The following is a 16,713-nucleotide window of genomic DNA, read 5'->3' as shown; positions in this document are numbered from 1 at the left end:
GAGGTGTTTTCTTTACTCTATGATTGTAATTACTGTGTTAGATCCAAAACTTATTTTAAGCGCCTTTTTTTGCAATCTGTGTTAATAAGATACTTTATAAGAAAACTGTGTTGCTGAAGACTTTCAACATAAGTTAAGGAGAGAAGTATAACTAGAGACATTGCAACTATTTGGTTTGAATCTTAACCACAAGCCCACCTGCAGGCTTCAATAGAGACTTGTACGATGTTGCTTCTGATTTAGTTTGATCGCGTGGCACAATTTAAAATAGATCCTCAAACATGAGTTGGCATTTACAGCTAAAAGTTTAATTCCTCACATAAGTGATAGAAGTAACGTGTTCCTGACGTAGGCAAAAAGTCCCGCAAATTTAACGTAATCATGGTAGTTCAAATTGTTCAGACATTTTGGCATAATCCTTGATAAACTACCACACAAAAAACGTAAGCTGAGCTACCTGAGCTTTGTTTTTTAAAGTTCAATAGAAACATTTTTCTTAACTCGGAGGTACACCAGTAAATGGAGCTTTAACGAGACATTAAGGAACCCCTTCCTGTGTAATTTTAATAAAACAGTTGACTGCAAAAATGTAAGCTGAACAAGGCTTCAGGAGTCTAAGTGATTTAAATCAGTCTGATATCTTCAAAGGTTTTAACAAGAGGACTCATTACATCCATTACAGCCTGTGTACGACGCCTCAATTGTGTCTGAAGACTGACTTGAAAAATTGCAGACCTCTCCTTTAATATTGGTTATGTAAACTGGATTAATAATTTATCATGATTAAAACACTCTAGTTGCTTTTCAGAGTTTGTTTAGCTTTGTGTTCGGACTAAATGTAAATTTAGCCAATGCTCAATTTGTATTATTTCTCTCCCAAAATTAGGTCATCAGTTTACGGAAGAGGATTAGGGACACTGGGGGGAAAAAAATTAAGGTCCAATAAATCTTTTTTTAAATTCTAACTTTATTCGCAGAATTCTGGGTTAGGGTGCCTCACCCACGCAGCAGGTTTCAAATCGGACCAAAGGTAAAAAGCTTTATATTTAAATGTTTAAAACTTTATACTTTGTAAATGTTGGGCATTTATACAGGACCTCCAAACTATGTTTACGTTGTTTTTTTTTACGCCTAATACTGTGGTACAAAAGGTACTGTTGAACCACGTGAGCGTTTTGGACACATGTTCCTAAATGAACGTTTGAAATTCGCCATTTTTGCTGCACTCTGTAAAGTATTACATTTAGGGTTATGCAAATATTTGCCTGACAAACCAAGAAACACTTGGTTCCCAGGTGAATTATATAAGACTTTGTTCTTTGATTAGGAAACTAAAATCCATTTTCTACACTATCAAAATTAGGCTCAAGCCGACCACACCCCAAAATAACCACCAAACTCCTCCTGTGAGCCTCTGAACATCTAATTATTCTGCTCCAGCAGGCACAGCGCTCAGAGGTCTCACCTCAAACCGGCAGCAGCGACCAGCCAGCACACACACCTGTTTGAATGTTGGTGTGTTGATACAGCGTTATGTGTAAAAGGGAAGGTGAGAGATGTTCGGCTCCTAATCCTCTTAGCAGCATTATGCTGAGCTTCGTTCAAGCCCTGACATGCGGTGCGCCCTTGTAGCTCCCCAAAACCCGGAGTCAGCATCTCTGCGTCCGTTACGCACAGCTGGAGGGACGGTCCGCGGCGGTGAGGGGGCGAGCAGCCGGCGGTACAGGTAAGACCCGCATCAACACTCACTGCACACGGCTGTTTTTGGATTTTATTGTCTTTTTGTCAACATATTATGGATGAACATTGATTGTTTGCATCGTTTTTTGCATTATAATCCGAACCGGCGTCAATTTCCTCCACAATTTAACACAAGCACGCCTTTTAAGTGATAGATTTGTTGTTTTTAACTACATGGAGGTCTTACTGCACTGTAGCTGATGTTAATGAATGTTTTATTAATGGTCGTTTAATGCACGCGCGCATTTCATCACGTTGTTTCCGAGCGCGCGTGCACGCTGTCATATTTAGAATCAATTTTGGAATTAATTGGCTTCATTTTTGGCACAAGTTCATTTTTTCTTCCCGTGTTTAACATGTTGAACGTGTTTTCACTGGACTCCTGTTTTGAGAGAAGCCAAAGCCTGAGTGATTATGTAGCCATAGTAACAGGTGTCTGCATCCCCATCACACACATGCACACACACACACACTTCTCTCCAGTAAATCTGCCTCTGCAGCTATGCACACACAGAGGACCTTAAAAACACGTTCATCATGATGTGTTTTCTGTTTTCAGTCCTTCCACAGGTTGAAGCCGCCCGCTGCAGAAGATGAAACATTCTGTGTGTACAAGTGTGTGTCTCCTCCCCGTCAGCGGCGTCTCCTCGCCACACAACCCATCTGGAACAATCAGGGAATAGCGATGCATCAGACATAACTTCCTGTTTGGAGTCGAGACCACGAGGGCAATGATCGTGCACTCGCCTCTGAGGAGACGACTCAGGAGGAGCCGCCTCCTCTTCTTCATCTCAGGTGTGGTGCTGTGTGTCGTCTACACGCTGAGTCTGAAGGCCAGGCTGCAGGAGCACGGAGCCTCCGCCCAGACGGATGACGGTGATGTTGTGAAGGTGAATGTTCGGGAGCTGATGGCGTCCAATGAGACGGAGGACGAGGAGGTTGTGTCTCCTGAGAGCACCAAGCATCCTCTGGTGATAGTCGTCAATAGGACGGATATCGAACAGTGTATCTACGTAGATCCTCAATCCCCCAATCCTCCTCCACCCACCACACCTCCCCCTCCTCCCCCGTTCCAGCCCCCCCACAGGAAGGGGGACTATCCTGAGGACCTCTTCTCAGTGGAGCAGCGGCGACAAGGCTGGGTGGTCCTGCACCTCGTAGGGATGATCTACATGTTCGTTGCTCTGGCCATCGTCTGCGATGAGTTCTTCGTCCCCGCGCTGGAGGTCATCACCAACAAGCTGGAGATCTCTGACGACGTAGCCGGGGCCACCTTCATGGCAGCTGGTGGATCTGCCCCCGAGCTCTTCACCTCCCTCATCGGGGTCTTCATCTCCAGAAGCAACGTGGGCATCGGCACCATCGTGGGCTCGGCCGTCTTCAACATCCTGTTTGTGATCGGCATGTGCGCCATCTTCTCGCGGGAGATGCTGCACCTGACGTGGTGGCCGCTCTTCAGGGACGTGACCTTCTACATCCTGGACCTCATCATGCTCATCGTCTTCTTCCTGGATAACACCATCCTGTGGTGGGAGAGCATGCTGCTGTTGAGTGGCTACATCAGCTACGTCAGCTTCATGAAGTTCAACGCTCAGATCGAGAGGGCGGTGAAGACGCAGATCAACAAGCACATGAGCATCGTGAAGGTGTGGACCGCCGAGGAGCCGGAGAAGGTCAGTCGGCGACGCATTCAGACACATTTGTGGGGAGAATTGAGCTCAGTTGGTGTTCTGGGAAGTAAAGGATGCAACTCTTTACGTGTCAGTGGTGTTCAAACTGAGGATGTAGAAACGAACCTCTGCATGTGTTTCCATCGATCTGTGTCCATAAGAGTCGATTTAATAGTTGAAGACGGATTCAAACTGCTTCATCAGAGTTTCTTCAGCTCTGTGATTCATCAATCAGCTCGCCATTCAATATCCCAAACTTCAGATACCTGATAACTTATTTACTGATGTGCAACATCAAATCAAATCCATGCTACACGGAAATGTTTACAGAGTTGATTTCAGGGTTAAAGTAATCAGATTTATGTGGCTGTTGTCTACAGCTGGCTGACTCATTTAGTTAAAATACATTTTATTTTAAATAAAAAAACTCAATCAACAGATAATTGATCAGCAACAATTTTGATACTAAATATTCACTAATTCTGGATTTTAAATGTGAAATGTTTTCTCAGTCATCTATGACAGTGAACTGACTGTCAGGTTTTGGATCATTAGTTGGATAAAATGTGACATTTTAATGTCATTGTCCACAATTTTCTGATATTTAATATCTCCTAAGAATTATATGATGAATCAAGAAAACAATGTTTGATTAGCCTAATTCTGAAAACAATTATCTGTTGTTACTTTACATCAGTATCACAAAGTATAGGTTATTAATCGATACAGAACAAAAACAAAGTCAAATGTTCTTATTGTTCATTTGATTTGTCTTTTTTTATTGTCTGCAAAGGACCTGCACTTATCTGCCGCTTTTCTAGTCTTCCGACCACTCAAAGCGCTTTTGCACGACATGTCTCACACACAGTTACACACTGATGGCAGAGGTAAAGTGCCCAACCGTCAATCAGTACTAATCCCATTCACAAACCGATGGCTGTTTCCACTGAGTCAATTTGGGGTTCAGTGTCGTACCCAGTGACACTTCGACATGTGACTGTAGCAGTCGGGGATCGAACCCCCGACCTTCCAATCGAGAGACAACCACTGAGCCACGGTAGAAGTCCCCGCATGTTTCGAACAAAAGTTGAAAATATAACCAAAAATATTCAACCATGTACAATTTAAAATGACTGAACAATCATAGTTTTAAGTGGGTGGCTGGTCATGTAAAGATGCATCTTCTTCTTCCTCGTGTCATCGAACTGCAGAAACCTTTAAAAACACACAAATGAGCCACTCTGAGATGTTCATGAACACACACGCTGTAGTTTAATTTGTCTAAATCACACATGCACAGTCCTGCTGCCCTAAGAACTCATTATAGCATAATATGTGGATTAATACGCCACTGAAAATAGTCCCCAACAAATGCACTATTTCCTCCCATTTGAGTGACTTTTATTTTTACTAGTGACTTGCTGCTGTAGCAGATTGTTCAGCTTCTTTAATGAGTGAATGAACCATTGTGTTTGGGGCTGAGTGCTGCAGACACGGCAGGGAAATCAACAAGTGTTATTCATGCACAAATGCATCGATTGTTTTTGTGTTTTAATGGATTGTTTAAACAGAATCACATCAGCATGAAACAAAACTGTTATGAGAGATAGCAAAAGATGGCTGCAGACAGAAGCGGATGTCTCTGCAGCAGTTGTTGCAGACTTCCATCTCTACACACAGAATGCTTTTGTTTCCTTTCATCTGCTCACATTTGGGACGGCCGCCTGCTCAGCGAGAGGGGGACGGTGATTCGGTGGTCTGAGCAGGTGACAGCCTGTATTTGTGTGAAATCCTTTGATGATGCTGAACAGAAAGGACTCCAGGTGTCACGGCGATGAGAGAAACGTCACAGCCCTGAAACATGCAGAGATATCACTTCATTTGGATGAAACAAAGGAGTTACACGCTTGCAGTGGGTTTATATCCTGCAGAACGCCTGCAGACTAAACATCCCTCTGCAGCAGGCAGAGCAGTGAGAGTCTGAGCCTGTAATTAACATGCAGCTCTGTGTGTTTCAGTGTTTCAAGTCTCCCTAGAACATCCTTCAATTAGCCTGAAGCACGTCTGCAGTCAGCATGCTCTCCTTCAGTCACAGCTCCGAGCCTAATGAGGCATGATGCCACATTAATGGGTCAGAATTACTGCAATTCAAAATATCCTCCCCCAGAATCCAATATGCATTTTCATTTATATCATTTACTTTCTATCAGTGTTCCACTTTGAGTATTTTTCGTCTTGTTTATTTAATGTGTTTGGAGAAAACAACCTGCTGATACCTGTTGAATGACACACAGTCAGAGGTGGAAAAAATATAAATGAATTATTGTAGTAAGTATTGATGTCCCGCTCCTTCCTCTACCCAAAACACACCTTTACCTTGTGGCCTTGCCGTGTTGGAGCCCTCAGGTGGGCTCAGTCTGCAGCAGAACAGCTTCTCGTGTCGGTCTGAAGCAGATATTCATGCTTATTGAAAGTTCAATGACTGTAGTGTTCGTGTTAGTTACGTCTCCTCTCGCCGTTTCTCCTCTACTCTGCTACTCGGGAACAGAACGCTGCAGGAGCCCCATTTGTCAACAGAGCTGTCAATCATGAGGTCACACCCCCTTTTTATAGCATCATATAACTAATTAAAAGTAAACTTGTCAGAAAAATGAACACTTGGACATAAATCAGCGTGAAAAGAACTAGCTATAATGACAGAAACCATGTTTCAGAAAAATGTGTTTGATGTGTATTTTTATTTTATAGTTTGACTCATGTCCCATCTGTTAACATGGAGGAGGCGGGCTTTATGAGCTATACTGCAGCCAGTCAGCAGGGGGCGATAGAGAGGGCTTGGTTTCACTTTTAGAGCTGTCATGTCGGCCATCTTTGTATACAGTCGTCCCACAGCATGAAGGACACTTTAGACAACGTAAAATTCTTCTTCTCTTTTGATTAGAGCGGACCAGGTGCATGTTCTGAGTGGATTATGCTGATAATTAAAGAACACACAGGTGATGTTCTCCAGGTTTGTGCAGTTTAAGAACGCCAACAACCCTCGCAGACAAAAAGTAAGAGGGGCAGGCAGATCTTCTTACAGACACGGCAGGATTAACCTGCGAGAGGCCCTGATAAACCCCCTGTATCCCCCACCTCTCTTCATGCATGGTGTGTAGTTTTCCTACACCAGATTACTGCACAGGCGCAGGTATACTGCGTGGTAATTAAATGCAACAAGCAATAAGCCACATGGAAGCACAGAGTATCAGCAGGAGTAATGAAGGTGTCAGGATGTGGTGAGAGAGAAAGATCCACTTTAAGGCTTAGGCTTCATGATGGTGAGAAACAAACACTGTACATGATGTTCTGTTAGAGAGATTGGATTACTGCACAGCCCTTTGTCAGATCCACCCCGGGTCAGACTGACATTCACACACGTCTGTGTTTGATTTCTGGGAATGAAACTCTGATCAGAGACGATCCACAAAAGTCTGTCACTGTGCAGCCGAATCATTCACAGTAGGAAAAGTGTCTCTGTGTGTTTATGAAGTCTGAACTCATGAAGTTTATTACTGTCTCTACAGGAGAGTGAAGCTCCATCAGCACCTCCTCCTGCTGCTCCTGCTCCTCCTCCTGCTGCTGCACCAAAAGCTGGAGATAAACCTAAAGAAGATGCTGAACCTACTTCCATCACTCCTCAACACAACAGACCTCCGTCAGATCCACAAGAGGACAAAGCAAGACTCAGGGTATCAAAGTCCAATCTTATTACTGTCAGTGTGGAGTCTTTTTCTCTGCGTTAATTTATTAAATATTGATTTTATCGATAAAGTAATTCACACAGTTGGTAAAACACCAGAGGTAGAAGAAGTGCTAGAAGTCTCACTGTAGTTACATTTTCATTTTTTCAACTGAAAACTTAAAAATTTAAATGTAACTCGAGTTAAACTACAAAAGCATCAGCATTAAAATATTCCCGACCTTTTATGCCTTTAAGCAGAGAGATGGAGGACAGTGAAATGTGTTGGAAACAGGGGAAGAGGGAGCGGGGAAGCAGCAAAGGGCCGAGGCTGGGAGTTGTACCCGGGGCCGCTGCGTCGAGGACTGTAGCCTCTTTATATGGGACGCGCGATTCAACTGCTGAGCTGAACCGGCGCCACACGAGCTTTAATATATTTCTAAAGAACCAAATGTTTACGATCTTATTTTACTTAAAGAGGAATAAAAACAATAACTGTAAAATAATGCTCATTAACTTACTTATTTACCATGATGAAAGTGGTCAGTTCCTGTTTTGGCAGATTGTAAATTGTTTCAATGTTATTTCTTTTTCAATGACCGCAAAACAAATCTGTGTCTGGGGGTATCCCAGAGGGGAACGGCTTTTATTTAAAAAATATGCATACAAGTTATTTCAACACATTCAAAACACACAAATTACAGCCTCCCATCTGTTTTCACCACGTCGAGTTTGCAATCCTGCAGTTGAGCTCAGCCTACGATGACGGCTGCACTGGCGATCGCGACGGCGCAGGTCCGTGACAAAGCTTTAGCTTGATTAAGCAGCATTGTCTGCGTAAAATACCGTAACACAAAAACATACCTCTCTCTGCATGTTGTACTGGTATATTGGTCACACTGGTATTCAGGACGCAGCCCACTTATTAGATGGAACAAGTGCTTCTTATACACCGAATTTTACGCTACTTGAGCTTCTAGTTGTCTAATTGTAAAGTAGCTGATAGTAAGCGATAATAATAAATAATTATGTTGGTTGGCCTTTGAAGGTTTGCCCTTGTTGAACTAAATGTAACATGAACGTAACCAGAGAGTAATTTCTGCATGTCTGATCTCTGACTTCCTGTCTGCTGTCCTGTAGGTTCGTCCCGTCCTGCAGCGAGGCGGCAGCACGGCCTCCCTCCACAACACGTCTCTGAGGAGCACCATCTTCCAGCTGATGATCCACACGCTCGACCCTCTGGGAGAAGGTGAAGAAATAACGTTCAAAACGGTTATAAAGTTATTGTCAATTTAAAAACCTTTTCTTGCACCTGTTTTTTAAACCTTCAATCCTGCCTTTAAAGTCACATGTAAGAGATGAAACTGGCCCTCTTGGGCCACCATAAATTATTTAACAGTGTGGCTTGGAGTCATTCTGCAGTTCTGCATTTAGGAAGACACAACATGTTTTAATCTTGTGTAACTATTAAAACTGAAAGTCAGATCTGCAGGCTGCAGAGAGGCCCTCAGCTCTGTCTGTCCCGTCAGTCAGGGCAGCGTTATGAACCGCAGCGACCTTCAGCCCGTCCTCGAACACACCGGGCCTTCACTCCTCGCTGTCACAGCGCTCGGCCACCACTGAGCCTTAATCAGCTTTTCAATACCGGCTAATAAAAGCTGGTTAAGAGCCAGCATGCTAACAGACCAAGCTCTTTATCTCTGTGGAAGTGTTGGAGCTGAGGAACCAGAGCTGAGACCGGCAGCTGGATTCTGTGTGATTACTGAGAACTGTCAGCATATTAAACACAAGCTGGAGGAGCGTTAGCATCCTCGTAAACTAATTAACCTGTCTTTAAACTCGGTCCAGGTGCTTCTAAGATGCAAAGCAGAAGTACATTTTGTACAGCTGCAAGAAGAGTGGCTGACAGAAATAATATAGACCTATATTTACTCTGGAAGAAGTTGATGTTAATTTGGACACATGGCTGGTTAGCTAGCTAATCTTGTCGCTAAACATGCTGTCCAATTATATTTACTTTATGTCCACCATATGCAATGTTATTGACTTTGAATCTTACTAGCATACTGTTAGCTTTCTGGCTAATAGCTGAGCTAAAATAAGCTCTATTTACTGGACTACTTAGCAACATTTCCATTGCATTATGGGGTAGTAAGGGTTTATTCAGGTGTAAGACAAACCCTCAAGTGTTACCAGGTTGTGGAAAACTTCAGATATGGATTCTTTGGCAAGTGAGCGTGGTATAAGCGTGATTCTGTCTGGATGTTCATTATCAGGAACATCTGGCCTCTACGTCGTACATCAAAGCCTGATAATGGACACCTTGTCAGGGTTTATCCCTAACTTATCACAAATACTGACAAACCACCTAAAAGGCCCTTAAAACAGCAAAGACAGAAAGTGTCCATAAGATTGATTGGACAAAAGGTGCAGGAACAAAAGAATTAAACACGACTCAGATGCTGAAATCATTGCTGTGGGTTTCCATCCTAGAGTCGGCCCTTAGAGGGGCCCAGAAAACCCCCGGCCCGAGGAAGGCCAGGAGAGGTAAGAGGAGAAAGATGACGTCTTCTCGCTGTTGTGTGTCGTGTTGTGATTGTAGGTCGTGTGTGCTTTCCTTTTATTCAAACCAAAAGACAGCAGTAAACACGCTCTCCAGGAGACGGTTAAAATTGTTTGACTTTCAGCTTCATCATGTGACCTTGAATAGATTAGTTCTGTCTGTATATGTAGTCTTATTTACTTTGTGGTGTAAAAGAACTGGAGGAGACTGTTGCTGTTCATTCAGTGTGATGGTTATCTCTCCTAATCAGAGACGTCCTTTAATGGTGATGTCAGAGGGGAGGGGTCTGTGCAGAGGAAAGGTAAGACGGTTTTGTGTCTGTGGTTGTTGTTGTGCTCAGCCTGCTCTGTTTCTGTCCCAGGAATATCTCTGAGCTGACTTGTGGTGGTTGTTGTGTTTCATATTAGACGGCTGTTTGTGTGTGTTGGATGTTTGCATGTCGTGTGTTTGCATCCAGTTTGTTTCGGTGTCATTGTGACGGATCTTTGACCCTTTTCATACACTGGCTGGTTAAAACAGAAGCACTATGCAGTTGTTAACAAGGATTTACAAGTGCGTCTTCTTGTTTTTTTATTTGCACACTTTTAATTAAATGCAATTTTATCGTTTCTCCTCTGAGAGATAAAAATAGAAACAGTGATCAAAAGAATCCAGAGGGAAGTGAGTTTTTATCAGAGAGTAATTGATGATTATTACCTCTCTCCTGTGCTCAATGTAAGCAGCAGGTCTTTTTTTCATGTGAGACTTTAACAAAACAGCCAGCACATGAGTCTGAGGTCAGAGACATGTTGTCTTGGATGCTCAAATCTGTTGTGGACAAAGTGCATCGTGATTGGGCCGGAGAAATGACTCGTGTTGTTTGAGCAATGATTGTCGTAATTTCAGCAAAGAACAAAGTGAAGCCTCTGAACGTCCCGGTCTCAGGCAAATTACAGAGCAAGTCCCATCACCCACACTCTGAAGGTGAGTTCTACTTTAAAGGTACAATAACAAAGACGTTCACCTCCTTTTAACCGCCTAAAAAGCTTTCAAATATTGTTACTGCATCATTGAGAACATTTATACGACTGGAAAGATTCTCAATGTTTGTGTTAAAGACACGTTTAATTCATCTAAACTGTAATGAAACAGAAGCGTGACATGCGTGAAGTTCCAATGTCAGCATGCTAATACCTAGCGCTAAATAATAACAGTTAATTCCAATGATGTATCCGCCTCTAAAACAATATTTTTTTGTTGGTTTTTAAATAAGAACTTTCATTTTAGAGGTCCTGCTTCAAATCTGTTGCTAAGCTAAGTTGGTTCATATTTTCTGATCTAAAAAAGGGAAATAAACAAATGTCTAATTGTGTTTTAAGAGCAGCAGATCATTTTAAGAATATACTTAATATTGTCCTGAATATTTGGTGCTATATTCAGATTATGTTGTCAGATTTCTGTGTGTGGACGTGTCTGTTCTGGAGATGCACGCATAAACGACTGGTTACCGCACGGATCATCAGCGACGGTTTGGGAGCTAAAGAGGTTTTTTCTCCACAATCAGCGGAGCCTCTCAGTCGGTGTGTTTGTGCGTCACGGCGCGGTGATGAGCTCCTTCAGACTCTGAGGTTCAGAGCAAAGTTGGAGAGGCCTCAAGGAGCCTGAATCAATCAGCGTGAGGATTAGCATGCAGATGGGACCTGTGTGTGTGTGTGTGTGTGTGTGTGTGTGTGTGTGTGTGTGTGTGTGTGTGTGTGTGTGTGTGTGTGTGTGTGTGTGTGTGTGTGTGTGTGTGTGTGTGTGTGTGTGTGTGAGAACCCCTTTCCCCCCTTCAGTAGAGCATGTTTATCTCCACACACTCCAATCATTCCCCCCGGCCCACACAGCATAATGATTTCATCGTTTTAACATGAAAAATATGATTTGTTTTGTCTCTATTTGTGAGAGAAAAAGAACTTCCTGTCAGAATATGAGAGCTGCAACACCTTTGGAGGATTGTAAAATGTGCTGGAGTCATGAACTTTATCATTCATACGATTGATGTGGTTTTAATCTGTAATGTAGACACCTGAAAAGTGGATTGTTGGAGTCCTCCATATGTATACCTTGTGTGTGTATGTGTGAGCGATGTACATCAGCGTTCCTCCCAAAAAGTGGACTTTTGACAAGTTTATAAGACGTTATCTTTTGGTTTGTGGACTCCTGTTTTGAAGTCTTGCCATCTTAGTGTTGTTTGTATCCAGAAGTGACCATAGTTTGATGAGAGGGTAAAGTAAGGAGTGATTAGCTAATGCTCGCACTTGCTTGGTGCTTTGCAAGGTGCATCAGTATTTTCTGTTTACTGTGATGTCAGTTGGGATGCTTATTCTGGCTCGTAAAAAAAACCAAGCTTCGAACTTAAAGTTATCCTCTAAGTTCTTCGGGATTTTTCAACCTAGACCCGAGGAAGAAGGAGAGAGGAGTGAGAGAAGACGAAGAGGGAGAAGTGCCGTTTGTTGGAGTACAGAAAGCGTTGCTCAGTGCTTTCTAAAAGATTGTCATGGCTGAAGATCCTCTCTCCCGCTTCGTCTTCGTCTTCTCTCACTCCTCTCTCCTTCTTCCTGCAACAACTACGGTCTCGCGCGAGACTTCTCTGTGAGCGAGACTTGGTTACAGACAACAACAGAGAGCATAAGGTAAAGTAGCATGGCAGCCACAGTGTTGTCAGACACTTATTATAACGATCTGAGCCTGTCAGCAGCAAAAACAAGCTCTTTCAGTGGCTGTATATTGGTGTATGCACAGTGCCCCGTTTAGTTACATTGTGTCTCATTTGGCGGCTGCCGGCCGGTGCTCCCTCCCTGAATACTGGACCGATTTCAATAATTGTTGTCTCCACTAGTCACACAAACACACGGGAAAAAAGGGTCTATGTTGAAAAATACCAAAGTTATCCCTTAATGCACTTAAACAAAAAAATTAACCACTAACTACTCAGAGAGTCTTTTGGTTTTAGTGAGCACTGAAAATGTTTCAGGTCTCCTTGGTAGTGATTCGTCAATCAAGGTTGCCGATGCCCTTAAGCATTTATTTTACTCTAATTGGGACCACGATTTACTAAATCAACATCATGCTGTATTGAAGAAGACTTAAAACTTGCGATTGAGAACATAAACTCATTATGAAAATGTTTTCTGATGTAATAAATCAAGTGTAGTAGTTGGCTTATTTCTTACCGCCTTTTTTCACAACAAGCAGAGTCGGCACTTCTGTATTTGCTACGTTGTTTTTAAACCTTTCTCATATACAGTCTTTGATTCTTCCCATTTCTCCAGGCGACGATCCAAAGCCAAACTCTGAGCAGGACGGTGCAGCAGGGGGCGCTGCAGTCCAGCCGTCCACCTCACAGCCTCAAAGGACAGAAGAGAGGAGGGACAAGAAGACCGAGCAGCCGGAGGAGTCAAAGGTGCACAGAGGGGGGCAAAATAAATTACTCAAGATGTGTTTAATATTTTGTTTTTGTTCTCATGTCAAACTGTATCAGTGTTTACTTATTTTACTATTTAATGAGGATAAAATGAATTAATTCATCAGGGAGATGTGAGACTATTTTTATCTGCATGAAAAACACTCTGTCTCTCAATTATTCGACGCTCCTGCAGGCGGCAGCGGGGGCATCAGAGGGCTCGGAGGGCAGCGCTGAGGAGGACAGCGGTGGTGAGGAGAGCAGTGACACCAGCGATGATGATGACGATGACGGAAACAAGGAGGAAGACGAGAAGGAAGAAGAAGAAGAGAACGAACCGTTAACTTTAGAGTGGCCTGAAACCAGACGGAAGCAGGCGACGTATCTGTTCCTGCTGCCCATCGTGTTCCCACTGTGGCTCACGCTGCCTGACGTCCGCAACCTGGTGAGAACTGAGGAACATAAATTAAACTAATTAGTTTAATTAAAAAGCCTAATGATCATCATGATGATCTGCTGATGCTGTGTGGCAGTTTTATTAAAAAATCATTTGTAATTTTGGTTCTTTGTTTTGTGTTTTTAGACGTCCAGGAGGTTTTTCGTCATGACGTTTATCGGCTCCATCCTGTGGATCGGAGTTTTCTCTTACCTGATGGTGTGGTGGGCTCATCAGGTAGGTTTGTGTTTGGAAATATTGTGAACACATTCAGCATCAACTCCTCTGTCAGTCGGACACCCTGTTTTTTTATATTTTCTTGCTCACAGGTGGGTGAGACTGTGGGCATCTCAGAGGAAATCATGGGCCTGACCATCCTGGCGGCCGGGACGTCGATCCCCGATCTGATCACCAGTGTGATCGTGGCCCGGAAAGGTCTGGGGGACATGGCCGTTTCAAGCTCAGTGGGCAGCAACATCTTTGACATCACAGTCGGGTGAGTGACCGCAACATCTCTTCTGTGTGAAGTACGAATCAGTGAAATGCTTTATTAACCTTTTTACCAAAACGTAATGCAGACCGAAATCTGGCATCAATATTGTGACTGTTGGAAAAATATCAAAGTTCTTTATGATCTAAGATGAGAGTTAGTGAGGCTGATGTCTATCGTTTTTACTTATGGCATCCATCATTTTATTTTAACAACACTGGTTAATAGTGACAAAACAAATGGTTTAACCAGCTTGTGCAGTTAAAGAGCTCCAGTCATGTTTTAAGACATAAAATGCTCTGCTTTTAAATTGTGTCTTTTGTTTTTGCAAAATATGTATATATCTGCCATCATTTAGCGGCAACTTGATGAAACGTAGCTAGCTTGACATACAATAATTAGTAGTAGTAACGTTAGCGTTAGCAGCCAGTTTGCAAAAATGACGATGACGGTTACAGCTGGCTCGCGCATCGCTGAAGTGGTTGCCATAGGTTACACATAATGATATGCATAGCGTCACCCCGTCCATTAACAGGATTGGCTCCTTAGATTTGTGACGTCTCAAACCTGCCAATCTGAAAACGTGTTGTTCAGCCTGTCCTTGGTACACTGCAGTTTAAAAGCAGACAGGCCCAGCCATGGAGATGACTGCTGATGTTGTCACTGATATGTCTTGTAGCACATGAACACTTGACTTTCACTGGAGGGGGTCTTTAAGTATCATCTACATATAAAATGGAAATAAACATGTTATGCATTTCTGTATTTGTAGCATGTCTGAAGTAAAAAGTTAGAGGACCTGAAATCAAACCCTGAGGGACACCAAAAGTTATATTAGCAGATTACAGGCACAAACTAGATTAAGTAATTTACACTAATTTGATTTGATTTGAAGCAGCAAAAAAAATGTACTTAATTAAGAGGTCTGCAAAAAAATGTTTCCATTTGACAATGCTTTATTGCTTAAACAACAGTTTTATTGATATAGCATGCTAAGCTTGTTTTAACTTCTTTATACAGTTAGCATGAAATAGAATTATTCAAGTAAAGAACCAGTATCAAAGGATTGTACTTAGGTACTGTACTTTCTTTTCTAATGCCACTCACCCAGATTCACTCCCCTGTACTGGTAAAAGTATATGAGCTGTAAACTTGACAGAAACTCGTCTGTCCTCTCTGGTTTCAGTCTGCCGGTCCCGTGGCTCATCTACACTCTGTTACACAACGGCGATCCAGTTACCGTCAGCTCCAACGGCCTGTTCTGCGCCATCGTGCTGCTCTTCCTCATGCTGCTCTTCGTCATCATCTCCATCGCCGCCTGTCGCTGGAAGATGAGCCGGATGTTGGGCCTCACCATGTTCATACTGTACTTTGTGTTCCTGGTTCTCAGCGTCCTGCTGGAGGATCGAATCCTCACCTGCCCCGTCTCCATCTGAGCCGAGGGTCCAGGACGGAGAGACCGAACTGCACCGCTGCACACGAGTTAGTACATCAAAAAACACTGCACGTAGAATATGTTAGATAGAAGAGACAAGCCTGATGTCAAGAGGCTGACCGGACGCATAGAAGACACAGGTTAGAAACACATAAGAGCCGTGAAATTAAAGGAAAAATCCACCCTAAACGTAGCTTAACATACTTATGTTACTACTTTCCAGCAGCTACTTCCAAAATGTAATTAGCCCATTTTATTTGAGTTTCTAAATTTGGGTTGTTTTCACTATATATTGCCTTGAATGCTCCAACAGCGCGGGTTTAGCTCAGTCGTAATCTCTAGTTACAGATTCTACATAGAAATGTAGAATCTGCAAGTCTTCTGGTTTCCGTTTGCATTACACTTGTTGTCCGAGTAATATTAACCAAACACGTATCAGCAGGCTGCAGCGTTTGCAGTAAGAACAGTCCGTGTGGAGAGCAGAAGCAGGCGGAACGTAATCCGCTGTAATGACATCCCGGCTCCCATCAGCGTCATTTGATGATGGTTCAGCTTCTTATTAATCTCTATAAACAGACATCTACATGCTAACAGCGAACAATCTGCTCTAGATCAAAAATTCAACTTGAGACAAATTCCCTCGACGCAGTATCACGAAAGCCGTTCAGCGTTCAGATTTCCCGACTCTCTCGAATGCATCAGAAATGATCGATCCGACCTCCATTTAACAAAAGAACATTTTAAAACTTGTTTTGTTCCCCTCTTGAGGACAGACCTGACGAAGCTCCTGTCTCTGTGAAATTCGCTTCACTTTTGATCTGAACACACGGCCACTTCTCAGGCTGCTGATTGGACTGTAATCAATGCGGCACCAGAACCGAAGTCTTGGGTGGAAGTTGTTCGTCGTTTAACGCGGGCTAAACCGGACATGCCCGACATGTTCACCGTTGTCCTCTCTAACAATGAAAGCATTAAAGTAAAAACCAAGAAAATACAAACAGTGGAAGAAATAAAGTAGCGTTCATGACAAGTACGCTTTGTAAGGGATCACGTACAGCAACGAAACCCCCACAGAGTGATGCAGGACCATGTAGCAGAGAGTCGACGTCTTGTGCAGCTTGAATTTTCAATCTGAGCAGAGAGTAAAAAGCTTATTGTGAGCTAAAAAAAATAAGTTATTTTGTTGGAAATACCAGGTTATTTACAAAATCCCAGCAAGTATCAAGTAAGTAAA

At 43.0% G+C, this 16,713-nt stretch overlaps 1 protein-coding gene across 1 annotated transcript; it reads left to right on the top strand.

Annotated features, from left to right (window-relative positions):
* Positions 1-2,471: 2,471 nt before the first annotated feature.
* Positions 2,472-15,656, top strand: LOC138586996 (sodium/potassium/calcium exchanger 1-like). Its single transcript, XM_069657932.1, has 11 exons — positions 2,472-3,413; positions 6,977-7,141; positions 8,272-8,380; positions 9,625-9,678; positions 9,945-9,995; positions 10,580-10,657; positions 12,988-13,118; positions 13,336-13,563; positions 13,702-13,791; positions 13,884-14,050; positions 15,231-15,656. The coding sequence occupies exons 1-11, from the start codon at positions 2,472-2,474 to the stop codon at positions 15,478-15,480; spliced, it is 2,265 nt and encodes a 754-aa protein (XP_069514033.1). The 3' UTR covers positions 15,481-15,656.
* Positions 15,657-16,713: the final 1,057 nt, after the last annotated feature.

The sequence above is a fragment of the Semicossyphus pulcher genome, unplaced genomic scaffold (genome assembly GCF_022749685.1).
Source record: "Semicossyphus pulcher isolate SPU_LCO1_2020_fin unplaced genomic scaffold, fSemPul1.0.p SCAF_1, whole genome shotgun sequence".
Lineage (NCBI taxonomy): Eukaryota > Metazoa > Chordata > Actinopteri > Labriformes > Labridae > Semicossyphus > Semicossyphus pulcher.
The sequence above is the reverse complement of the archived record's forward strand: the minus strand, read 5'-3'. Positions and strand labels throughout refer to the sequence as shown.

Bases quoted from the DNA above. Each gene is read 5' to 3' on its own strand.
- LOC138586996 (XM_069657932.1), top strand. From the start codon at position 2,472: ATGATCGTGCACTCGCCTCTGAGGAGACGACTCAGGAGGAGCCGCCTC. The intron at 3,414-6,976 runs GTCAGTCGGCGA...CTGTCTCTACAG, and splicing joins CCGCCGAGGAGCCGGAGAAG to GAGAGTGAAGCTCCATCAGC. The intron at 13,564-13,701 runs GTGAGAACTGAG...TTGTGTTTTTAG, and splicing joins TGCCTGACGTCCGCAACCTG to ACGTCCAGGAGGTTTTTCGT.